Source organism: Phoca vitulina, unplaced genomic scaffold (genome assembly GCF_004348235.1).
Source record: "Phoca vitulina isolate PV1807 unplaced genomic scaffold, GSC_HSeal_1.0 scaffold53, whole genome shotgun sequence".
Taxonomy (NCBI): domain Eukaryota; kingdom Metazoa; phylum Chordata; class Mammalia; order Carnivora; family Phocidae; genus Phoca; species Phoca vitulina.
The window spans coordinates 11,612,853-11,638,944 of NW_022589756.1; the positions used below are offsets into that span (position 1 = coordinate 11,612,853).

The following is a 26,092-nucleotide window of genomic DNA, read 5'->3' on the forward strand; positions in this document are numbered from 1 at the left end:
TTACAAATAGCAGGGTTTCCTTCTTTTTTTTATGGCTGAATAATATTGCATTGTATATATACCACATCTTTTTTTTTTTTTAAGATTTATTTATTTGAAGAGAGAGAGAGCATAGGGGAGGTGGTGGAGGGGCAGGGGGAGAGGGAGAGAATCTCAAGCAGACTCCCAGCTGAGTGCAGAACCCCATGAGGGCTCTATCTCACTACCCTGAGATCATGACCTGAGTTGAAACCAAGAGTCGGATGCTTAACAGACTGTGCCACTCAGGCACCCCTCCTATATATTTACTGAAAAAAATCTGTGTGTAAGTGGAGCCATGTAGTTCAAACCATGTTGTTCAAGAGTCAACTCTATACTATCTATTAGAAGTGAGTGGCTCAATAGGAAAGGATTACATAAAAGCATGGATACCAGGAGGCAGGAATCATTGAAAGCCATCTTAGAAGTTGCCTACCCTACACCTGAATTTTGCTTGGGAAATTTCTTACTAATTTGTTAGATTTTGATTTTAAGAATATTAAAAAAAACATATTTCATCTGTTTTCCCCCTGTTTTCAAAAGTCTAAAACACTTAATTCACCAATATTATATTCCAAACAATGTGTACCTTTTCCCCTTGAAAAGAGAGAAAGAGCAGACTTCTGCATGTCAAAAGACTATGTTCAAAATAACCAAAGTATGGAAAGAGCCCAGATGTCCATGGACAGATGAATGGATAAAGAAAATCTGGTGTGTGTGTATGTGTGTGCGTGTGTGCGTGTATTTACAATGGAATATTATTCAGCCATCAAAAAGAATGAAATCTTACTATTTGCAACAATGTGGATGGAACTAGAGGGTATTATGCTAAGCAAAATAGGTCAGTCAGAGATAGACAAATATCATATGATTTCACTCATATGTGGAGTTTAAGAAACAAAACAGATGAACATAGGGGAAGAGAAGGAAAAATAAAGTAAGATAAAAACAGAGAGGGAGGCAAATCATAAGACTCTTAATTATAGGGAACAAACTGAGGGTTGCTGGAGGGGGTGGGGGGATAGGGTAGCTGGGTGACGGGCATTAAGGAGGGCGCATGATATAAAGAGCACTGGATGTTAAATGCAACTGATGAATCACTAAACTCTATCTCTGAAACTAATAATACACTCTATGTTAATTAATTGATTTTAAATTAAAAGAACTTAAGGAAGGTAAAAAATAAAAAAAAGAGTCCTAGGCTCTACTGACTGAGCCAGCCAGATGCCCCTAAAAATCCAGATTTCTACTTCTATCAAATAAATCAGAAGATACAGCAACATTCTTTTGGCATCCCTTGCATGGCAAGAATCTGCTAGAACTGAATAGAAGTTACCCTTCATGTAAGGCCTATATGCTCCATGGTTCCCCTCTCCTCACCATTCCTCAAACTTCTCCCCAATACTGAGACATGCATTAATTTCCACTTGTCATAATGAACTTTTGTTTTTTTATAATAGAGAAATATATCTCTGTGCAAGACTCTCTCACAAATGGGGAAAGGAACTCAGAACTGCCAACTCAGGGAAGTCTTTGAGGTACTCTGACATGACAAAGAAAGTGTATGAAGTATGGAAGGGGGCCCCCCAAGCCATTATGTACTGTTGTGCAATGCACCTCATTGCCTCTGTGAATGGTGCCCCCTAGGGTTGTGCAGTGAGCAATCTGCACAGCTGTTCAGTGCATTCTGGAGGCATGAGAAAGATACAGAGGTGGCACAGACCTGTGAAAACAGAGCAAGCAGGGGATGGCCCCAAATGGGGTGGAAACAAACTGAGGGTTGCTTGTGGGGGAGGGGAGAGGGTGTATGGGGTAACTGGGTGATGAGCATTAAGGAGGGCACTTCATGGAATGAGCACTGGGTGTTATATGCAACTGATAAATCACTAAATCCTACCCCTGAAACTAATAGTACACTATATGTTAACTAAATTGAATTAAAAAAAAAAAGACTATGTGCTTTCAGGCACTGGAAGGAACTCTTGGATTCTGATTTTATGATAGATTTTGGAGAGTGCAGATGAATTAAGAGCTTATTCATTCCCTAAACCAAGTCTTGAATAAGGTAGAGGAAGAGCGATAGAATAGGAGTGAAGGAAGATGAACAGTACACAGAGTGAGGGGAGGGGTGTCCCTGTTTTTCTCTCCAGTCTTGGGTTTCATATAGTGGGAGGCAAGGGAAATGGGAGGAGGTAATGGAGGATAGAAGCTTTGGGTAGTCTGATGGCAAGGTCCACTGGTGTTTCTTTATGTGAATGGAGCTCAGTGAGGCGGCAAGACCATAGCGTAGCGCACTGATTGACTGGTTTTCAATGGTAGATAGGTCTGAGGTAGTCTCAAAGCATTGGTCCCCCTTCCCTCACATAGGTTCTCCCAGTGTGGGAAGAGGGTAATAGTAGAACCCTTGTATGACTGACATCACCATGGATGTGGTGGAACAATAGCTATTCCCACTGGAACGTCTGGTAAACTAGAATGATGTTGGAGTGGCAGAATCATCCCATACACTAAAGAATGAGCCTCACCCAAAGAGTTTTAAGAATTTTATGAAAAACAAGAAGCAACTTAGCAGTTATACATTGGCTAGGGACTGAAGACCAAGCAGGAATGATGATTATGTTGGTAATGTTAACATAATCAATGCTCTCTCAGATGCCTTACCACTGTTTAAGTCCTCTTGAACTTACAAAGAATTTAGAGAAAAGAAGCAACTCTGAATACACCGAGTTTAAGTTTCTGTGACCAGGAGGAATGAGGTTCGTAATAGGAATTAGGTTCATTTATTAAAAAAAATAAAGTTACACTTTTGCAAATGTGCCCAGTGGACTGATAACCATATCCTTTGCATGACTCCATTATGCTGAAACATCTCCTTATTGACTCTCTCCCTTCTCCTAACCTACTTTCTCTTCTGGCCTCTTCAGCTTAGTGAGCTGTATTGCTAACCATCTCTTTGCCAGCTTTGAAATCACAGTATCATCTTTCATACCTTCTTCTCATTATGTCCTATGGCCACTAAATTCTGTCAATCCAAAGCAGGAAAGAACGTCCAATGGAAAAAAGACAGTCTCTTCAACAAATGGTGTTGGGAAAATTGGACAGCCACATGCAGAAGAATGGAACTGGACCATTTCCTTACACCACACACAAAAATAGACTCAAATGAATGAAAGACCTAAATGTGAGACAGGAATCCATCAAAATCCTAGGGGAGAACACAGGCAGCAACCTCTTTGACTTCAGCCGCAGCAACTTCTTCCTAGAAACATCGCCAAAGGCAAGGGAAGCAAGGGCAAAAATGAACTATTGAGACTTCATCAAGATAAAAGCTTTTGCACAGCAAAGGAAACAATCAACAAAACCAAAAGACAACCGACAGAATGGGAAAAGATATTTGCAAATGACATATCAGATAAAGGGCTTGTATCCAAAATCTATAAAGAACTTATAAAGCTCAACACCCAAGGAACAACTAATTCAATCAAGAAATGGGCAGAAGACATGGACAGACATTTCTGCAAAGAAGACATCCAAATGGCCAACAGACACATGAAAAAGTGTTCAACATCACTTGGCATCAGGGAAATACAAATCAAAACCTCAATGAGATACCACCTCACACCAGTCAGAATGGCTAAAATTAACAAATCAGGAAACAGCAGATGTTGGTGAGGATGAGGAGATAGACAAATATCATATCCTACCCTGTTGGTGGGAATGCAAGCTGGTGCAGCCACTCTGAAAAACAGTATGGAGAATCCTCAAAAAGTTGAAAATAGAGCTACCCTACGACCCAGCAATTGCAAGAGGTTGAAAATAGAGCTACCCTACGACCCACCAATTGCACTACTGGGTATATACACCAAAGATACAAATGTAGTGATCTGAAGGGGCACGTGCACCCCAGTGTTTATAGCCGCAATGTCCACAATAGCCAAACTATGGAAAGAGCCCAGATGTCCATCAACAGATGAATGGATAAAGAAGATGTGATACACACACACACACACACACACACACACACACACACACACACAGGAATATTATGCAGCCATCAAAAAACCAAAATCTTGCCATTTGCAATGATGTGGATGGAACTAGAGGGTATTATGCTGAGCGAAATAAGTCAATCAGAGAAAGACAATTATCGTATGATCTCACTGATATGAAAAATTTGAGAAACAAGACAGGGGATCATAGGGGAAGGGAGGGAAAAATGAAACAAGACAAAACCAGAGAGGGAGACAAACCATAAGAGACTCTTCATCTCAGGAAACAAACTGAGGGTTGCTGGATGGGGGATGGGAGGGATGGGGTGACTGGGTGATGGACACTGGGGAGGGTAGGTACTATGGTGAGCTCTGTGAATTGTGGAAGACTGATGAATCACTGACCTGTACCCCTGAAACAAATAATATATGTTAATTAAAAAAATAAAAGTTTTACTTCAATGTGTAAAAAAAAAATAAATTCTGTCAATCCTACTTCTGAAATCCATCCCGAATCTCTTCTTTCTTCTTAGTCCTCACTACCAGTGTTCCAGTCCTAGATTATTGAAATATAATAGTGTTGAATAAATATATTGGTTATATAAGATTGTATATCTCACAAGTAGAAAATATACCTTATTTTCAAGACCACATGAAATTTTAACAGATATCAATTTTATCTTAGATCACAAAGAATGATTCAATAAATTCCAAAAAGCTATAGAACAGATCACATTCTCTGGTCCCATGAAATTACAGTTAACACGGAGCTTACACTGGGGTCAGGCACTGCTTAAGAACTTCACATCTACTAATATAATTCTCCTAACACTATGATGTAAGTACTATTGTTATCTCATTTTGTAGATAAGGAAACTGATGTAGAGAGAGACTCTAGAACTTGCCAAAGATCAGACGGTACATTATGGGGCTGAGATATAGTATTATAGATGAAACAACAACATGGTAGTGGATATAAATGAAGGAAGTTAATGTAAAAGCACACACATGAAAAGAGTGTAAGCCTTCATAAAATTCATATTTACTTTAACCTTACCATTTAAACATATAATTATCACGAATTTCATTTATCCTTCATATTAATTATCCTTATATAGAAAAGAGAGTTTTAAACACTTTCAGTTTCTTTTCCTGGAATCTGAAGAAGATGGAGTTGGACATTTCACCACTTCTTTTTTTTAAGATTTTATTATTTATTTGTCGGAGAGTGAGACAGAGAGTGAGTGAGCACAAGCAGGGGAATCAGCAGGCAGAGGGAGAAGCAGTCTCCCCGTTGAGCAAGGAGCCCAATGTGGGACTTGATCCCAGGACCCTGAAATCATGAAGGACCCCCGGGGTCATGACCTGAGCCAAAGGCAGCTGCTTAACTGACTGAGCCACCCAGGTGTCCCTGCCACTTCTTTTTTTTCTTAAGTTTAGTTTTCCTCCCTTTGCAGCAGATGGTCCAGTCAGAGCAGTATCTGATTGCACGTTCATCAGCATTGCACTTCATTCTGCAGTTATAGGTTTCTAAAGAGCATGTGTCTTTAAAAAATGAGGTCCGGGCTTTGAAAAGAGAAAAAAAAATTATATTAGGTTATATTTTTTATTTTTATCTTTTAATGTCTAAAGTCTTCTATAATAAATTAAAACATCAGTAGAGAACTTTCTCAGAAAAAAGTAACAGAAAAAAATACAGAAGAGAAAAGCAGAGATACTGAATAAAGATTAATGAAGATCTTTTCCATAGGGGAGGTAAATGGGGCAGTGAGCTGAAGAGGAGAGTTTTCGATAAGAACTGTTATGGCATATTTCTGTGTAAAATGAATAATTTGTTTAGGGGTGGGGATTCATGATGCAAGAAACAATGTTTGACTTCACGAGTGAAGTCTTTAAAAAGTGAGTGGGGATAAAAATCTAGTTGAAAGTGGAGGGGTTAACCTTAAATCAGAATGGAGAGAAGGCAGAGTAAGATAAAATTAGGTGAAGGCATATGGTGGTGGGAAAATGAGGAAGTTATCTATCTCTTGGTACTTTTACTTTCTTGGTGAGATAAAAAGAAATCATCAACTGAGAATAAGGGAACAGAGGAAGCTGAGTCTTGGTTCTAACTGTTCAGTACATTTGGGCTCAAAGCCATGTCTCCTTCACTGAGGAAATTTCTAAGATTGCACAAACTCCCATAAGTCATAATTTCTCACTTTGGTTTCTCTCTCTCTCTTTCTCTCTCTCGGTGTCACATAGGAAAACTTGGGAAACTCTTTGGCATTATTTCCTAAAGTTGAAGATACACATGTTCTATGAAAAAAGTTTAATTCCTAAGTATATACCCGATAAGTATGTGTTCACATATACAACAAGAATCATTGAGCAAAAATTCATAGCAGTAATAGTATTTATAGCAGCCAAATCCTAGAAACAATCTAAATGTTCACCAACAGTAAAATGAATAAGTATACTGTGGCATATTACTATGATGGAACACTATATAGGAATAAAAACTAATGAACTTCAGTTGTACACAGCAACATAGTTGAATTTCATGCATGTCGTATGGAGTAAAGTAAGCCAGTTACAGTATCATTTCATTTATATAAATTTTAAAGCAAGGTGACAAAACTAAACAATAGTGTATAGATATATGTTCTTAGGTGACAGAATCCTAATATATGTTCTTGCAGCCAGAATTCTAATGTTTGGTTGTCTACCATTCTTCTAGATATCCTAGGCATAAATCTGTATTAGTTTAAGCCAATGATAGTGTTCTCTATTTCTTTGCCAGTGATTAGTTTGAAGGTGGGTATGCAATTCATTTCTGGGGAACTTCGGAGAAAGCATTCCTTGTCAATAACGAAGAAATGTACTCCTTTTACTCTGGTGTAATGTGGTGGATCTGGATATGATGTTCAAAACAGTGATAGGTATCTTGCGACCATAGGAAAATCTAGTCAAGGATAAATCTGACTCTTTTCCAATACTTGATAGTGTGGATGATCTGCTGCATTAGCCAATTTCAGAATTGTCTGACCTTTGGACTTCTTATGTGCAATAATATATTTTCTTTATTGTTTAAGCCAGTTGAATCTGAGTTGTTTGTTGCTTGAACCTGAAAACATACTCACTGGTACAGCAAGCATTTACAGTAAAATATAAAAAAAAAAAAACCCTCACAGAATGGGAGAGGATATTTGCAAACCTATGTCTGATAAAGGTTTAGGGTCCAGAATATACAAAGAACTGGCAACTCAATAATAAAAGACAACCTAATTAAAAAAGGAGTAAAGGATTTGAATAGACATTTCTACAAAGAAGATATAAAAATGGCCCATAAAACATGAAAAGATGATCAATATCATTAAGTAGCAAATTAAATGCAAATTAAAACTACAATGAGATATTGCTATAGCAACTAGGATAATGATAATAACAAAGACGGACAATAGCAAATGTTGGTGAAGATGTGGAGAAATTGGACCTTCATGCACAGCTGGTGGGATTATAAGATGAAGCATGCAGCTGTGGAAAATTGTTTGACAATTACTCAGAAAGTTAAACATAGTTGTTTTTAAAAAAGATTTATTTATTTAAGAGCGAGCAGGGGGAGGGGCAAAGGGAGAGGGAGACAAGCAGACTGCACACTGAGTGGGGAGCCCGACTCAGGGCTCGATCCTAGGACCCCGAGATCATAACCTGAGCCAAAATCAAGAGTCAGATGCTTAATCGACTGAGCCACGCAGGTGCCCCTAAACATAGTTATTGTATAACACAGCAATTCTATTCCAAGTTATATACTCAAAAGAATTGAAAATATGTCCACAAAAAAACTTGGCTATAAGTGTTAACAGCACATCATTCATAATAGCTCCAAAGTAGAAACAATCCAAATGTCCATTAACTGATGAATGGATGAGTAAAAGGTAATGAATCCATTCAATAGAAAACCATTCATCAATTGAAAGAAATTGAGCACTGAAGCATGCTACATGGATGAATTTTGAAAAACATGCCAAGTGAAAGAAAACAGACTCTAAGGGCCACGTATTGTATGATTATATTAAATATCCAGAATAGGTAAATTGATAGAGACAGGAAGTAGATTAGTGGCTGCCAGGGTCTGAAGGGAGGGGAGGATGGGGAATGACTGTTACTGAACATGAAGTTTCTTTATGGGGTGATGAAATGTTCTGGAATTAGATAGTGGTGATGGTTGCACAACTTTATGAATATATAGGAAACCACTGAAATGGTATACTTTAAGAGAGTGAATTTTATCTCATTAAAAATACATAAAAAAACGAGAACAATGAGGGGAATCTTGAATTGCCAGCTATTAAAATGTGCTCTAAGGTGGTGGGTGCATCAGAAGAGATAGGTAAGTCCATAGATAATAATATAAACCCCATTTATAAATCCAATGATTAATATATTTTTCTTATATATTATTGGTGGATTTAAAAATTAACTTGGGAAGGTTAGATTGATTATTCAATAATATGCCTGTATAACTGGTCATCTGGATAGTGTTAAGATGGAATCTTAATTCCCATCATACACAAAGTCATTTCTACTGAGGCCCTTACCAAGATTGGTGATCAGAGTTCTGTGAACCACAGATAATGATGGGGCAGCCTCCTCTTCACCCTTGGCCATTCTAATCATCACTCACTTCCATTGTTTCAATTTCCCAAGTTTCCTGTGTTCTGTGAACATCCTCTCACCATCTTTGGATCAAACAATAGTCCTTAAGTTAGAGTTCAAAATAAGTGAAATCACTGAAGGGGACCACCTTATGAATTTGTCCTTAGCATCAACTCTCCATTCCTGTTAGGGCCAAAGCACTCCTCTGACATTCTTCATTGTGTGGTATGATCTGCACCTGACTAATTTATTTTCAAGTTCTTGGAAGACCTTTTATTCTCTCTCATTTATATTTTCATATCTCTGGAATGAAAGATTTCTGTCTTACCTTGAGGAACTATGGACAGCAAAGCAAGGACTCCAAGGATGGAATGCAAGACCCTCATGGTTGAATAACTGGAGAGAATCAGTAGCTGTGATGAAGAGAACTTCTCTGTATATTCAGTACTCAAGAGATGAGTTGCTGTATGATTATTGAACCTTTTAGTAGCAAGAACATTTCTGTGTTCCAATGAGCCTTCATATCAGGAGACAGCATGCAATGGACATGACTATCAGCCATTCAAAGTACATTTGTCCATGTTGACAGGTGGTAGGCAAAGACAGTAGGATGCACAACACTTACAGAGGAGGGGCAGCCATAGTGAAGGAAGAAGAGAAAGTGTGACAAACCATTATCTTATGGCTCCTGGCAGAACTGTAAGGGTTAAGGCATTTCCAGAGTTAAAGTATTCAATTTATTTCCTCAATAACAGGAGGAGAAACACTATTATAACAGCATGTCTATTTATAAATATTTTTTGGAATGTATCTTACCAGACTTAAGCAATGAAATTACATTTAAAACCATATACAGGCTACTGAGAGATTAAAAAAAGCTTCTATTTGATTGCCTTCTGTCCAACTACCTGAATGAAACTGACTAATTTTTATATCTAAAGTCTTAGGTAATACAAATTGTTTACACATCACAGTTATATGTAATGTGAGAGGAATCAAAAAGAAAGAGTGGACCTTTGATGCACTTAGGACAGCAAGTAATACAGAAAAATCAATGGCAATGCAACACGAGCATATGGCTGACGACGTGGCATAAATGATCTCACAGACACGAATGACATGAACATAAGGGAACGCCAGAGTAGTTTGGGTGGCTTAGGGAATGCTTAAAGAAGGCACAGTAAAAATACCAATTTTAGAAACTGCAAAGTGCATTCACACTCATGATCTTATTTGATGTTTCTATTTTTTTAGATGGTCTTACTCCAGCTCCTTTCTGCTGTGGCTTCCTCTGGGTACTGCTTCTATTTCAGGGTTTCAGTGAATGGGACACACAGTTTCATTATTGGAGAAGGTCCTCCCTGGCTATTGAGACTTTGAAAATGACTTCTTGAGCTGACTCAGGATATGGGATTGGTGGAGTCTCGTGGTGCTATTAACATAGGTCTTGAAAGAGGTAAACCTCAAAAGTCTTAGCCTAAGCCAGTGAGGGTGCTGGAAGCTCTGGCGATGACTTTCCCTCTAAGTCTGGGTTCATGTTTTTTCTCCTCTGAAATTGCTGGGACAGTGGTACTTGGGAATAAGCATCTCCCAGCACCCTAAAAAGTCACAGTGGGATTTTAGGGTCATTGGGGTGTGTGCTGGTTATTGAGGACTGCTCCACTTACTTAAATTTGTCTGATCTGGAGTCTTTAACATCTCTGATTATAAATTCAGAAGTTACTGATTTTTCTTATGTGTCTTGGAATTCTTGCCTTCTTGATCATGAGGAAAAACTTTGGAAGTATAGCTTACATTGCAAAGAAATCAAATATATGAGCACAAGTCATCGAGTTCCCTTATGGAATACTGAGGGCAGAATTTTCAGTGATACTTTGACATTTTCTATAAATACCTATTTCCCATCCAGGTAAATCTGGGGCCAGAAGGTGGGCTTGAAAAGCTGCTCAGGAGGCTCAAGAACATTGTGTGATCCATGGGCTGGCAATCAGGGACATCAAAGGAAGGATGGGAAGAAGGTTCACTGCATTCTGGGGGTGGGTTGGTGTGCACCAGGTGAGTGTTGAGAGGTAGCTTATCATCAAATTGCTTAGGGCCTCAGGAAAAAAAAAAAAGGCACATTGACAAATGCCTTTCCTTAAAAGAACACAGAGAAGAAAATCAGATAGCCATCAAGTTAAAAGTACAAACTGTCACAGGAGAAGTAGAAAGGAGTTGATTTACCATGAGATAGTAAATTAGAACTAGGAATTACTGGGTTTTATTGGACATCTCTCTCCAGAAAGGCACTAAATACTCAATAAATAATTTATAATCAAGTGTTTATTGTCTACATCCCCTCCCTCTACTAATAGTATTGAAAGCTTTGCAGTCCTTAATACATCAATTATTTCTTTTCTTCTTTGGCGCGAGCCAAGCTACTCATGCTGTTTGACAAGGTCCAAGTATGGGGGATGATCCTGAAAACAAGAGACTTCACAGCTGGCTCCTGCTACTCTCTTTCATTTTGTTTATGGCAATCTTTATAATTGTGGGAATATTTCTGGGGTTTCATGATAAAGTGACTACTCATCTTAGTTACGCCTATCTAAGCAATCATAATGAAACTAATTCCACGAAGAATTAGTTTCTATAGAACAAAATAACAAGACGGTCACGCTCTGTCTAGCACCTTTCTCTTTGCGTACTGTTTTTTAGTTTTAGCGAAAGTCAATAAGCGGAAATCAATAAACGTCATGTTAATCATTACAAGGAAAAAATGAAAGAAGGCTATGTCTGTAATCCAGAGAATGATCTAAGATTATCTCGATAAATTGTAAAAAAAACATAATCACATGTTACGAAAGTATGGAAAAACAAAAATATCCTAACATATAAATAAAGTTCCTCTGAGGCTGTCAGGAGGAGATGCTTGTAACCTGATCCTGTGTCTGTGTCTCTTCATTCGCCGACGCCGTCCTTTCCTACGAGAGACCCACCCCGGCTGGAGCTGGACTCTGGCAATTCATTATATCTAAGTCATTAAGTCTAGCCCACACTCAAGGGGACAGTTTGCATGTGAGTGTGAACGTAGGGGTAGGGATAATTAAGGATTACCTTAGATGCTACTTACCACAGACAACAAAAGATAAAAATAGCCAATCAAACCTATTAACATACATACAAATGCTACATAAACTATTTTCAAATTGAATTTAACTTCAGAGTAAAAGAATAATATATCATGACCAAGGAGTGGTTGTTTGGGAATGAAAGGATGGGCCAACTTGAGAAAATCAATTATTTTAATATATAAATTTATTCCATTTTTATTACATCTTCTTTATTCATTCATCCACTGATGGACATTTAGGGTCTCATATCTTGGATATTGTGAATAATGTTGCAATAAACATGGGAGTGCATATATTTCTTTGATATCCTGTTCTCATTCCTTTAGAAGTAGAATGGCTGGATCATATTATAGGTGTATTTTTAATTTTTTGAGGAAACTCTATACTGTTTTTCATAGTGACTGAACCAGTGCACGTTCCCACCAATAGAGTACAAGTAGTCCCTTTGCTCCACATTCTCAGCAACACCTGTTACTTTTTGTCCTCTTGATGATAGCTGCTCTAACAGGTGTGAGGTGATGTGTCATTGTAGTTTTTATTTGCATTTCCCTGGTGATTAGTGATGTTGGGCATCTTTTCATGTATGTACCTAATGGCCATTTGGATGACTTTAAAAAAAATGCTTAGTTCATCTGCCCATTTTTTGGTTGGATTGTTTGGGTTTTTTTGTTATTGAGTTATATAAGCTCTCTCTATATTTTGGATATTAACCCCATACCTGGTATTTGGTTTGCAAATATTTTCTCCCATTTTGTAGGTTGCATTTTCATTTTATTGATAGTTTCTTTTACTGTGCAGAGATTTTAAGTTTGAGGCAGTCCAACTTGATTTTGTTATTGTTGTTTGTGCTTTTGGTGTCATATCCAGATAATCATTGCCAAGACCAATGTTGAGGAGCTTCTCTGTGTTTTTTTCCTAGGAGTTTTATGGTAGCAGGTCTTATAATTAAGTCTTTGATCCATTTTGAGTTAATTTTTGTGAGTGGTGTAAGAGAGGGGTCCAAATTCATATTTCCGCATGTGTTTGTTCAGTTTTCCCAACACCATTTGTCAAAGACACTATCCTTTCCTCTTTGGGTTTTCTTGGCTCTCTTTTATATTAGTTGACCATATCTGCAGGGGTTTATTCCTGGGCTTTCTATTGTGCTGTGTTTCTGCTGTATGTGCCTATTTTTTTTTTTTAAAGATTTTATTTATTTATTTGAGAGAGAGAGAATGAGAGACAGAGAGCATGAGAGGGAGGAGGGTCAGAGGGAGAAGCAGACTCCCTGCTGAGCAGGGAGCCCGATGCGGGACTCGATCCTGGGACTCCAGGATCATGACCTGAGCCGAAGGCAGTCGCTTAACCAACTGAGCCACCCAGGCGCCCTGTATGTGCCTATTTTTATGCCAGTAACCTGCTGTTTTAATTACTAGTTTTGTAGTATAGATTGAAATCAGAAAGTGTGATGCCTCCAGCTTTATTTTGTTTTTCTTTTTTTCATGATTATTTTGGCGATTCAGGGTCTTTTGTGGTTCCATAACATTTTAGGATTGTTTTTTTCTATTTTTATGAAAAATGCCATTCAAATTTTCATAGGGGTTGTATTGAATCTGTAGATGGCTTTGGGTAGTATTGATATTGTAATAATATTAATTATTCTGATCCATGATATAGATGTCTTTTCAGTTGTGTCTCCTTTGATTTCTTTCAACAAAGTCTTGTAGTTTTGTTATACAGATCTCTTACCTCCTTGGTTAAACTTATTCCTAGGTATTTCGTTTTGTTTTTGATGTTATTGTAAATTAGTGTTCTCTATTTCCTTTCATCTGTTTCATTATTAGTGTATAGAAATGCAACTGATGTCTGTATGTAGATTTTATATCCTGTAACTTCATTGAATTCTTGATTGGTTCCAACAGTTTTTTTGGGTTGAGTCTTTGGGTTTTTCTATATGTAAAATCATATCATCTATAAATAATGACAATGTAATTTTTTTTTTTCTGATTTGGTTGCCTTTTATTTCTTTGTCTTGCCTAATTGCTCTAGTTAGGACTTCCAGTACTATGTTGGATAAGAGTGATGAGAGTGAGCATCTTGTCTTGTTCTTGATCTTAGAGGAAAAGCTTTCAGTCTTTCACCATTTAGGATGATGTGAGGTATGGATTTGTCATATATGGCCTTTATTATGTTAAGGTATATTTCTTCTATAAACACTCTAGTATATTCTTTTTCTAGTTCCTTGAGGTGTAAAGTTAAATTGTTTATTTGCGATCTAATTTCTTAATATATTTATTTATCACTATATACTTCCTTCTAAGAACTGCAGCATCTCATAGGTTTTGGTATGTTGTGTTTCTCTTTCATTTGTTTGAAAATATTTTTTGATTTCTCTTTTGGTTTCTTGTTTGACCTATTAGTTGTTTAGGAGCATGTTGTTTAGTTTCCACATAGTTGTAGATTTTACAGCTTTCCTTGTGTTGTCAGTTTCTAGTTTCATACCATTATGGTCAGAAAAATACTTGGCATGATATCAGTCTTCTTAAATCTGCTAAGACTTGATTTTGCATCCTATCACTTGATCTATTCTGGAGAATGTTTCGTGTGTATTTGAGAAGAATGTGTATTTTGTTGCTGCTGGATAGAATGTTTTATATATGTCTGTTAGGTCCATTTGGTCTAAAGTATGGTTCATGTCCAATGTTTCCTTGTTGATTTTCTCTTTGGATTTTCTATCTACTGCTGAAAGTGGGTTTCTGAGGTCTCCTACAATGATTGTATTATTCTGTATTGCTCCTGTCGGATCTGTTAGTATTTGCTTAATGTATTTAGGTGTTCTGATGTTGGGGGTGTATATATTTCTGATACATCTTCTTGATGAATTCACATCTTTATCATTATGTAATGGGCTTTGTCTCTTGTTACCATTTGACTTAAGTCTATTTTGTCTAACTTCGGTTATACCTACTTTTTTGGTTTGCTTGTTTCTACTTGCATGGAATACCTTTTTCCATCCCTACACTTTAAGCTTATGTGTGCCCTTAAAATTGAAGTGAGTCTCTTGTAGGCAGCATATGCTTGGATCTTTTTTTTTTTTTTAAATTCATTCAGCCACTCTGTGCTTTTCAGTTGGTGAATTCAATACATTTACATAAAGTAATTATTGATATGTGAGGACTTACTAATATCATCTTATTGATTACTTTCTGGTTGCTTTGTATTTGCATTGTTTCTTTTTCCTTCTGTTTCTGCCAACCTTTGTAAATTGGTGATTTTCAATGTGGTATGCTCTGTTACCTCTCTTTTTTTTTTTAATTTGCTGTGAATCTACTCTAGATTTTTGCCTTATGGTTGTCATGAGGCTTACATAGACCATCTCATAGATAAAACAATCCATTTTATGCTGATAACAACTTACCTTCAATAGCTGACAAAAGCTCTACATTTTTACTCTCACCTTTTACATTTTTGATGTCACAATTTACCTCATTTTATGTTGTGTATTTGTTAACAAATTAAAGTCACTGTAATTATTTTTATTACTTTTTTCCTTTAACCTTTATACTATAGTTAAGTGGTTAACTCACTATCCTATTATAGAATTAAAGTTTTCTAAACTTGACAATATATTTTTCACTTTTACTGGTTTGTTGTATACTTTCATACATTTTCATGTTGCTGATTAGCATCTTTTTATTTGAGCTTAAAGAACTCATTTTATTTTTTTTGTAAAGCAGTTCTAGTGATGATAAGCTCCCTCATCTTTTGTTTATCTGGGGATGTCTTTATTTCTCCTTCATATCTGAAGCAAAATTTCCATAGGCTATTCTATTTTATTTTAGTTATTTTATTTTTTATTTTTTGCCATAGACTATTCTTGGATGCCAATTACTATCTTCCTTTTCTCTCTCTCTTTTTTTTTAAGATTTTAATTATTTATTTGAGAGAGAGAATGAGATAGAGAGAGAGCATGAGAGGGGGGAGGGTCAGAGGGAGAAGCAGATTCCCTGCTGAGAAGGGAGCCTGATGCGGGACTCGATCCCGGGACTCCAGGATCATGACCTGAGCCGAAGGCAATCGCTTAACCAACTGAGCCACCCAGGCGCCCCCAATTACTATCTTCTAACACTTTGAGTAAATTATTACACTTTCCTGGCCTGTGGGGTTTCTGCTGAGATAGTCACTGATAGACTAATAGTGGCTCCTTTGTGAGTTATGTACTTTGTTCTCTGAATTTCTTTAGGATTCTTTCTTTATTTTTGATTTTCAATAGTTTTGTTATAAAGTTACTTGGAGAACATCTTTTCATATTGAGATAATAGGGCACAGATAATAATCTATTAGCTTTGCAAACTTGAATGTCTAAGTCTCTCCCTTGGTTTGGGAGACTAATCAACTATCACATCTTTAAATAAACTTTCTGTCGCATAATTCCTCTTTCTCCTTCTGGAATACAGATTCTTCTTCTTCTTCTTCTTCTTCTTCTTCTTCTTCTTCTTCTTCTTCTTCTTAAGATTTATTTATTTACTTTGGAAAGAGAGAGAGAGTGGGGGTAGGGGGGGAGGGAGAGGGAGAGAGAATCTCAAGCAGACTCCCTGTGGAGCATGGAGCCTGACAGGTGGCTCTATCCCAGGACCCCAAGTTCATGACCTGAGCTGAAATCAACAGTCAGTTGCCCAACTGGCTGAGCCACCCAGAATAATCTGGAATCCAGATTATTCTAATATCTTTTTGTTGGGATGCCATAGATCATTCAGGCTTGTTTTGTTTTTTTTTTAATTCTTTTGTTTTTGGTCTCTTCCAACTGTGTTATTTCAAAATTCCTATCCTCTAATTTACTTACTCTTCCATCTGCTCTACTCTACTACAGACATTCTCTATTCATTCTTCATCTCATTCATTGAATCCTTTTTTAAAGTTGAAAGATAATTGACATACAATATTGTATTAGTTTCAGTTGCATAACATAGTGATTTGGTATTTATATATTACAAAGTGGTCACTGCAATAAGTTTAGTTATCTGTCATGATACAAAGTTGTTATAATTATTGACCATATTTTCTATGCTATATATTATATCTCCCTGACTTATTTATTTTATAACTGGAAGAATATACCTCTTAATCCCCTTCACCTATTTTGTCCATTCCTCCCCTACCTCCCCTCTAGCAACTATCAGTTTGTTCTCTCTATCCATGAGTCTTTTCTGTTTTGTTTTGTTTGTTTCTTGTTTTTTAGATTCCATATATAGGTGAAATCATATAGTATTTTGTCTTCTCTGTCTGACTTATTTCATTTAGTGTAATACCATTTAGATCTATGTTGTCGCAAATAGCAAGATTTCATTCTTTGTTATGGCTGAGTAATATTACTTACACACACACACACACACACACACACATCTTTATCCATTGTCTATTGACGGACATTTAGGTTGCTTCCATATCTTGGTGATTGCAAATAATGCTGCAATGAACATAGGTGTGCATATGTCTTTTTGAATTCTTATTTTCCTTTCATTGGACAAATACCCAGAAGTGAAATTGTTGGACGGTATGATAGTTGTTTTTTAATTTTTTCAGGAACCTCAATTTTGGTTTTCATAGTGCTATACCAGTTTATGTTCCCATCAGCAGTGCATGAGAATTCTTTTTCCTTCCACATCCTTGCCAACCCTTGTTATTTCTCGTTTTTTTTTCGATAATAGCCATCCTGACAGGTGTGAGGTGATACCTCATTGTGATTTTGGTTTGCATTTCTTTGATGGTTAGTGATGTTGAGCCTTTTTTTTCATATGTCTGTTGGCCATCTGTATGTCTTCTTTGGACAAAATGTCTGTGCAGATCCTCTTCCCATTTTTTAATCAGATGGTTTGATTTTTTTGATATTGGGTTTTATGAGTTTTTAAAATATATTTTGGATGTCAACGCCTTATTGGATATATGCAAATATCTTCTCCCATTCAGCAGGTTGCCTTTTTGTTTTGTTGATGGTATTTTTTTACTGTGCACAATCTTTTTGGTTTGATGTAGTCTCATTTGTTTATTTTTGTTTTTGTTGTCCTTGCCTGAGGAGACAGATCCAAAGAAATCACTAAGACTAATGTCAAAGAGCTTACTGCCTATGTTTTCTTCTAGGAATTTCATAGTTTCACATCCTATATTTAAATCTTTAATTCATTTTGAATTTATTTTTGTATGTGGTGTAAGAAAGTGGCCCAGTTCTATTCTTTTGCATGTAGCTGTCCAGTTTTCCCAACACCAATTACTGAAGAGACTGTCTTTTCCCCATTGTATATTCTTGCTTCGTTTATCATAGATTAATTGACCATTTAAGCCATAGATTTATTTCTGAGCTTTTATTCTGTTCCATTGATCAATGCGTCTATTTTTGTGCCAGTACCATACTGTTTAGATTACTATAGTTTTGTAGTATAATTTGAAATCTGGGACCATTTTACCTCCAGCTTTTTTCTTTCTCAAGATTGCTTTGGCTATTCAGGGTCTTCTGTGCTTCATAAAAATTTTAGGATTATTTGTTTTAGTTCTGTGAAAAGTGCCTTTGGTATTTTGATGGAGATTGCATTGAGTCTGAAGACTGTTTTGTGTAGTATGGACATTTTAACAATATTAAATCTTACAATCCATGAGCATAGTATATCTTTCCATTTATTTGTGTTATCTTCATTTCTTTCATCAGTGTCTTATAGTTTTTAGAATACATGTGTTTTACCTCCTTGGTTAAATTTATTCCTTGGCATTTTATTTTATTTTATTTTTTGATATAATTGTAAATGGCATTGTTTCCTTAATTTCTCATTCTGATAGTTCATTATTAGTGTTTAGAAATTAGTGTATAGCAACAGATTTTCAAATATTGATTTTGTATCCTGCAAATTTATTGAATTCATTTATTTATTCTAATAGTTTTTTGGTGGTGGCCTTAAAGTTTTATATATATATGGAATTATATCATCAACATGTAGTTAACAATTTTACTTCTTCCTTTCCAATTTGGATGCCTTTTATTTTGGTTTAGGTATCACTGTAATGCTGGCCTCATAGAATGAGCTTGGAAGAATTCCTTCCATTTCAACTTTTTGGAATAATTTGAGAAGACTAGGTATTAACTGTTCTTTAAGTATTTGGTAAAATGCAACTGTGAAGCCATCTGGGCTTGGGTTTTTGTTTTGTTAGGATTTTTGGTTGCTGATTCATTTTCATTACTAGTAATCAGTCTGTTCAGATTTTTATGTCTTCCTGTTTCAGTCTTGGAGTACTGTATGTTTCTAGGGATTTATCCACATCTTCTAGGTTTTCTAGTTTATTGGTGTATAATTGCTTGTAGTAGTCTTTAGTAATTTTTACGATCCTTTGTGTTTCTGTGTTATCAGTTGTAACTTCTCCTTTTTCATTTCTGATTTTATTTATTTGGGCCCTCTCTCTTATTTTCTTGATGAGTCTTGCTAAGGGTTTATCAATTTTGTTTATCTTTTTGAAGAAAAGTTTTATTTTTTTAGTCTCTGTTTATTTCTGCTCTCAGTTTTATTATTTCCTTCTTTCGACTAATTTTGTGCTTTTTTTTTTCCTAGTTCCTTTAAGAGTAAGTTTGTTGAATCACGGACCTGTACCTCTGAAACAAACATTATATGTTAAAAAAAGAAGAAGATAGTAGGAAGGGAAGAATGAAGAGGGGGGAATCGGAGGGGGAGATGAACCATGAGAGACTATGGACTCTGAGAAACAAACTGAGGGTTCTAGAGGGGAGGGGGGTGGGAGGATGGGTTAGCCTGGTGCTGGGTATTAAAGAGGGCACGTATTGAATGGAACACTGGGTATTATATGCAAACAATGAATCATGGAACACTACATCAAAAACTAATGATGTAATGTATGGTGATTAACATAACATAATAAAATAAAAAAAAAGATTAAGTTTAGATTGCTTATATTTGAGATTTTTCTTTTTTTTTTTTTTTTTAAAGATTTTTATTTATTTGAGAGAGAGCGAGCACATGAGAGGGGGGAGGGTCAGAGGGAGAAGCAGACTCCCTGCCGAGCAGGGAGCCCGATGCGGGACTCGATCCAGGGACTCCAGGATCATGACCTGAGCCGAAGGCAGTCGCCCAACCAACCGAGCCACCCAGGCGCCCTATTTGAGATTTTTCTTGTTTCCAGAGGTGGACGTATATCACTATAAACTTTCCTTTTAGAACTGCTTTTGCTGCATCCCACAGATTTTGGAACATTGTGTTTTCATTTTTTTTTTAACTATAAAACACAAGTCAAATTTATTAGATATGTCCAGTCAGCAATGGTGATCTTCTTGCTGGTCTTGCCATTCCTGGACCCAAAGCACTCCATGGCTTCCACAGTACTCATGCCCTCTTTCACCTTGCCAAGGACCATGTGCTTGCCATGCAACCACTCAGTCTTGGCCATGCAGATGAAACACTGGGAACCATTTGTGTTGGGTCCAGCATTTGCTATGGGCAAGATGCCAGGACCCATATGCTTCAGGATGAAATTCTCATTATCAAATTTCTCCCCCTAAATGGACTTGCTGCCAGTGCCATTATGGCACGTGAAGTCACTGCTCTGGCACATAAATCCCAGAATAATCCGTTGAAAGCAGGAATCTTTATAAACAAATCCTTTCTCCCTAGTGCTCATGAAAGTTCTCTGCTGTCTTTAGAAATTTGTTTGCAAACAGCTCAAAGAAGATGTGCCCTAAAGGCTTGCCATCCATGGCGATGTTGAAGAACACGGTGGGGTTGACCATGGCTGGGTGGCTCAGGCGGCTCTAGAGCAGCTGTGTCTGCAAGGCCTGTGTTTTCATTTGCATTTGTTTCTAGGTAGTTTTTGATTTTCTTTGAATTTTTCATCGACCCATTGGTTGTTTAGTGGCATGTTTGTTTACGTGTGTATGTTTGTTTTTTCCAGTTTTATTGTAATTGATTTCTAGTTTTATATCATTGTGGTTGGAAAAGATGCGTGATATGATTTCAATCTTCTTAACTTTATTGAGACTTGTTTTGTGGCCTCATATGCGATCTATCTTGGAGAATGTTCCATGTGCACTTAAGAAGAATGTGTATTCTGCTGATTTGGGGTTGAATGTTCTATGTATATGTTTATTAGTCCCATTTGGTCTAATGTATCATTTAAGACCAGTATTTCCATATTAATTTTTTGTCTGGGCGATTTATCCATTGATGTAGGTGGGGTGTTAAAGTCCCCTGCTACTATTGTATTACAGTTAATTTCTCCCTTTGTGTCTTTTAATATTTGTTTTGTATGTTTAGGTGCTCCTCTGTATGTAATGACCTTCTTTGTCCTGTTACACTTTGTTTTAAAGTCTCTTTTGCACAATGTTTATAGCAGCATTACCTACAATAGCCAGATTATGGAAACAGCCCAAGTGTCCATCAACTGATGCATTCTAAGAGCTCTACATTCTCCCCCCTCCATGTTTTATATTTTTGATATGATGAATGGATAAAGAAGATGTGGTATATATAGACCATAGAATATTACTCAGTCATAAAAAAGAATGAAAGCCAGCCACTTGCAAAACATGGATGGAGCTAGAGAGTATATTGCTAAGTGAAATAGGTCAGTCAGAGAAAGACAAATACCATATGATTTCACTCAAATTGGAGTTTAAGAAACAAAACAAATATGGGGGAAAAAAAAGAGAGAGAGAGAGAAACAAACCAAGAAACAGACTCAACCTTAAGAACAAACTGATGATTACCAGAGGGGAAGTGGGGGGGGGGGGATGGGTGAAATAGGTGATAGGGATTAAAGAGTGCACTTGTTGTGATAAGCACTAGGTTTCGTATGGAAGTGTTGAATCACTATATTGTACACATGAAACTAATATTACACGGTATGTTAACTAACTGGAATTAAAATAAAAATTTAAAAAACAAAAGATATGATTTAAACAAAAGATTTATTTAACTAACTAGGGAAAAAGTCTATTTTGTCTGATATAAGTGTTGCTACCCCAGCTTTCTTTTCATTACCATTTGCATGAAATATCTTTTTTTGTTTTTAAAGATTTTATTTATTTATTTGAGAGACACAGACAGAGATAGCAAGGGAGCATGAATGGGGAGGAGAGGGAGAAGCAGACTCTCACCAAGCAAGGAGCCCAACATGGGACTTGATACCACGATCGTGAGATCATGACTTGTGCCGAAGGCAGACACTTAAACGACTGAGCCACCCAGGCATCCCTGCATGAAATATCTTTCTCTACCTTTTCACTTTCAGTGTGTATGTGTCTTCAGGTTTGAAGTGAATCTCTTGTAGGCAGCATGTAAATGGATCTTGGGGTTTTTTTTTTAATCCATTCAGTTACCCTATGTTTTTTGATTGGATCATTTAGTCCATTTACATTTAAAGTAATTATTGATAGATATGTACTTATTGTCATTTTGTTGATTGCTTTTGTGGTTCTCTGTTCTTTTCTTCTCTTGTTCTCTTCCCTTATAATTTGATGAGTTTCTTTAGTGTTATGTTTGGATTCCATTCTCTTTACTTTTTGTATATCTGTTATAAGTTTTTTGTTTGTAGTTACTAGGAGGTTCATGTAACAACCTATGTATACAACAGTCTATTTTAAATTGGTGGTCATTTAAATTTGAATGCATTCTAAGAGCTCTACATTCTCCCCACTCCATGTTTTATATTTTTGATATCTTTTAAGTCTTTTTATTTTGTGTATCCTTTAACTAATATTGCAGTTATACTTGATTTTATAATTTTTGTCTTTTAACAACTTCACACTAACTTAATAAGTGATTGATCCATTACCTTTATTATATGTTTGCCTTTACCATTGAGATTTTTTTCTTTCATCTATTTTCTTATTTCTGGTAGTGGTCTTTTCTTTTTCACTTAAAGAAGTCCCTTTAGTATTTTTTTATGCAACATTCCTATTGTGGTGGGGCCGTGACTGCTGGGGGATGTACTGATTTGTGGGACTATTCCCATGCCTGGCTGGCTGCATGGTTCATCCATGACTCCTAAGGCCATGCTGTTGGATGGGAGTAGCCCACCAGCCAGGCTGGCTATGAAGCCCAGTTGTGACTGCTGTGGGTGCACTGGTGGCTGAAGATATTGTCTTGTCAACTACAGTTCTGGCCAAGGTGCATGGCTGTGCATGGCTGTCAATGGGGCAGGTCGTCTGGTGTTAATAGCCTAAAGGGAGGATTTTAAAATGTTGCCTGCCAGTTCCAGGATCAGCAGAGCAGAACAAGATAACAAAATGGCTGCTACCAGTGTCTCAGTCCCCAGGGAGAGCCCTGTCTGCCTCCTCCCTCTCCAGCAGGTACTCCAAGATTAGTCAGTGGGTCTCCATCACCTATCAATCTGGTGTTTTTGTGCTGGTTTCCAGGTTGAGTGTGTTTGTGAATGAGTCCTTAAGAGTGGGTTTTCCTTTCCCTTCAGTTCTGTAGTTTTCCTGGAGATATTCCCTGTTGGTTTTCAAATCTATGTGTTTTGGGGCCTTTTCTCTCCTATGCAGGATCTGAGGGTGGTGGAGCCTCTTTTATCTCTCTGGGTGCTTGCTGTCCCTTGTTGTAGAGGCTTTGTTGATTCAGTTTCTAGGTCCCCTTCAGAGGGAATTATTCCATATGTAGTTGTGGATTTGTTGGGTCTATGAGAGGAGGTGAGCTCAGGATTTTCCTACACCGCCATCTTGAACCTTGTCCTCATTTGTTGACTTAACTCTGGAATTTGTTGGTATCTTTCATAGCAAGCTCATTTTGGTTGTGTATTTTTTCCCTTATATCATTGAGCTATTTGAGTTTTCTTGTAGCCCACTGAGTTTCTTTTTTTCAAAACAGCTGTTTTTTTGTTTAAAATTCCCAGTTTTATTGAAATACAATTTATATCCGTCATTGTATAAGTTTAAGGGGTACAGCATAATGGTTTTACTTACATATGTTGTGAGATGATTACAATAAGTTTAGTTAGCATCCATCATCTCATATAGATACAATAAAAAGAGAAAACAAAGAAAGAAAAAGATTTTTTTTTCCTTTTGGTGAGACTCTTAGGATTTTCTCTCTTAACTTTCCTGTATATAATACAGCAGCACTAACTATAGTCATGCGTACATTACATCCCTTGCACTTATTTATCTTGTAACTGGAAGTTTTTATCTTTTGACCCCCTTCCTCCATTCTTTCTCCTCTTACCCCCCTGCTTCTGGTAACCACAAATCATATAGTTTTCTGAGTTTGGTGTGTTTTTTGCATGCTTGTTTGTTTTAGATTTCACATATAAGTGAGATCATATAGTATTTGCCTTTCTCTGTCTCTCTATTTCACTTAGCATAATGCCCTCAAAGTTCATCCATGTTGTTGCAAATGGCAGGATTTCCTTGTGTTTTTTTAAAATTTTTTTTATTATTTTTTTTTAAGATTTATTTATTTGAAAGAGAGAGAGAGAGCATGAGCAGGAGGAGGGGCAGGGGGAGAAGGAGACAGAATCCTCAAGGAGACTCCTGCCTCAGAATTTGAACAGGATCTTGAGATCATGACCTGAGCCAAAATCAAGAGTTGGCTGCCTAACCAACTGAGCCACCCATGTGCCTCCTTTGTGTGTGTGTGTGTATGTGTGTGTTATGGCTAAATAATCTTGCATTGTATATATTTGTACCACAACTTCTTTATCCGTTCATCTGTTGATGGACACCTGGGTTGTTTTCATGTCTATGTCTATTGCAAATAATGCTGCTATGAACATGAGGGTGCAGATATCTTTCTGAATCAGTGTTTTCTCAAAGCAGGTATTTTAAATTCTTTATCATCTAGATCACAATATTCCATGGATTTGAACTCAGTTGTTGGGAATTATTATTTTCCTTTTGGTGATGGCATATTTCCTTGATTTCCTTATGCCAATGAATGTGGCACTATTCATTGTTGTTGCTTTATCTGGGGTTGTCGAGGATTTGTGCGGGTAGAACTGCTCCACTCCTCTCTCCCTCTTGTGGCAGAATTCTAGATTCTTTATGTTTTCTCACGTTCTTACAACTTACTAGGCTGGCTGCTGGAAACTTCTTTTTGTTTTCCAGAGGGTGGCACTAAAGCACCAGTTTGTAGTTTTTCCCTTGCGGGCCCTGGTCTGTTTTTCTGAGAGCGTTCTAGTTACCAGACCTGCTCACCGCAGAACCTGGGAGCAAGTCTGAGGGTCTGGGGTGGGAGTGGGGGTGGGGTGGGTGTTGGTTTAGTACTGTGGAGGGGGGTGTTGGGGGTGCCCTTGTGGGGTGATCCTCAGGTGGGTTACTCCCAAAGGCTTGTGTGCAGACTTCCTGCTGAAGTCCTGAAGCAGCCAGCAGGGGCTGCATCCCTTTAATGCCCTTTGAAATTCTTATTTGCTTCCTTGTTTTCCTCCTCCCTCTCGGACTTGGAGGTCATGCCTCAGTACTCTGAATGCTGCTGGAGAGAAACAAGACTTCTCTGGCCGTGACTGGCACAGCTGGGAAGACAAGCGCAGTTATTGGAAAATTATTATTTTCTTTTTGTGATGACATGTTTCCTTGATCTTTCATGTTTCTTGTAGTTCTGTATTGCTGTCTTTACATTTGAAGCAACAGACACCTACTGAAATCTTTGCTGGTTACCTTTGGACGGGGTGTTCTGTTTGACGGTGTTATTACTAACTGAGGCTTTCTCTTTGTATCCGCACACCTGCTCCACCCTTTTTGCTCTCTCCTTTGGCAGAATTCTTAAGCTTCTATGTCTTCTCTGGTTCTTGCACCTCACCATGTTGGCAACTGGAAACCTCTCTCGTTGTACAGAATTCGTGGTAGAGCTCAAGTGTATAGCTTCTGCCTTTCCCACGGACCATGGTCTGTTTTCTGAGCATACACCTTATCCACACTTTTGTGTTTTATTCGTGCGTGGAGGAAAAGTGTACACTGAATAGGAAAATGCACGTGCTTTTCTAAAGAAGGGGACCAGTTAAAGAATTATTGGGAAAGAAGGAAAAAAAAAAACATAGGTAGAATTAAGGCACATAGTTTTCCTAATTACTTCAAAATTAGTTGCAATAAATACCTAAGGAATGTCACAAACAAAGCAGTGACCTTGAAATTATATGTGATTCCCATCAGAGTTTTAAAATGTCACTGTGTTTAATTCTAGGAACTACATGACCGAAGCATCTTCTACAGCCATTGTTTCCTCTTTTTAAGAAATAGCGCAATTACTAAACTGAACCTACAGTGAAGACCAAGGTTCCTCACAGGGATCAAGCCCCAGGCACCGACAGGTCCGTAGAGAGACACTTTGATGGTGAGAGTACTAGGGATTCCTTGGCTGCTGCCCCAGCTGG

At 37.3% G+C, this 26,092-nt stretch overlaps 1 protein-coding gene and 1 pseudogene across 1 annotated transcript; both read right to left on the reverse strand.

The window, feature by feature from the left end:
- Positions 1–4,499: 4,499 nt before the first annotated feature.
- Positions 4,500–9,031, reverse strand: LOC116622567 (beta-defensin 43-like). The gene is made up of 3 exons (XM_032389027.1): positions 8,974–9,031; positions 5,426–5,573; positions 4,500–4,563 (listed from the first exon to the last, which is right to left on the reverse strand). The coding sequence occupies exons 1-3, from the start codon at positions 9,029–9,031 to the stop codon at positions 4,500–4,502; spliced, it is 270 nt and encodes an 89-aa protein (XP_032244918.1).
- Positions 9,032–20,008: 10,977 nt separating this feature from the next.
- Positions 20,009–20,519, reverse strand: LOC116622568 (annotated as a pseudogene).
- Between the last annotated feature and the right edge of the window lie 5,573 nt (positions 20,520–26,092).

What these genes read in the sequence shown, in the direction of transcription:
- LOC116622567 (XM_032389027.1), bottom strand. Translation starts at nt 9,031, where the DNA reads ATGAGGGTCTTGCATTCCATCCTTGGAGTCCTTGCTTTGCTGTCCATA. An exon ending in GCTGTCCATAGTTCCTCAAG is followed by an intron (nt 5,574 to 8,973) that starts GTAAGACAGAAA and finishes CTCTTTTCAAAG; the next exon opens with CCCGGACCTCATTTTTTAAA. An exon ending in AAACTTAAGAAAAAAAAGAA is followed by an intron (nt 4,564 to 5,425) that starts GTGGCAGGGACA and finishes TCAATAATCTAG; the next exon opens with GACTGGAACACTGGTAGTGA.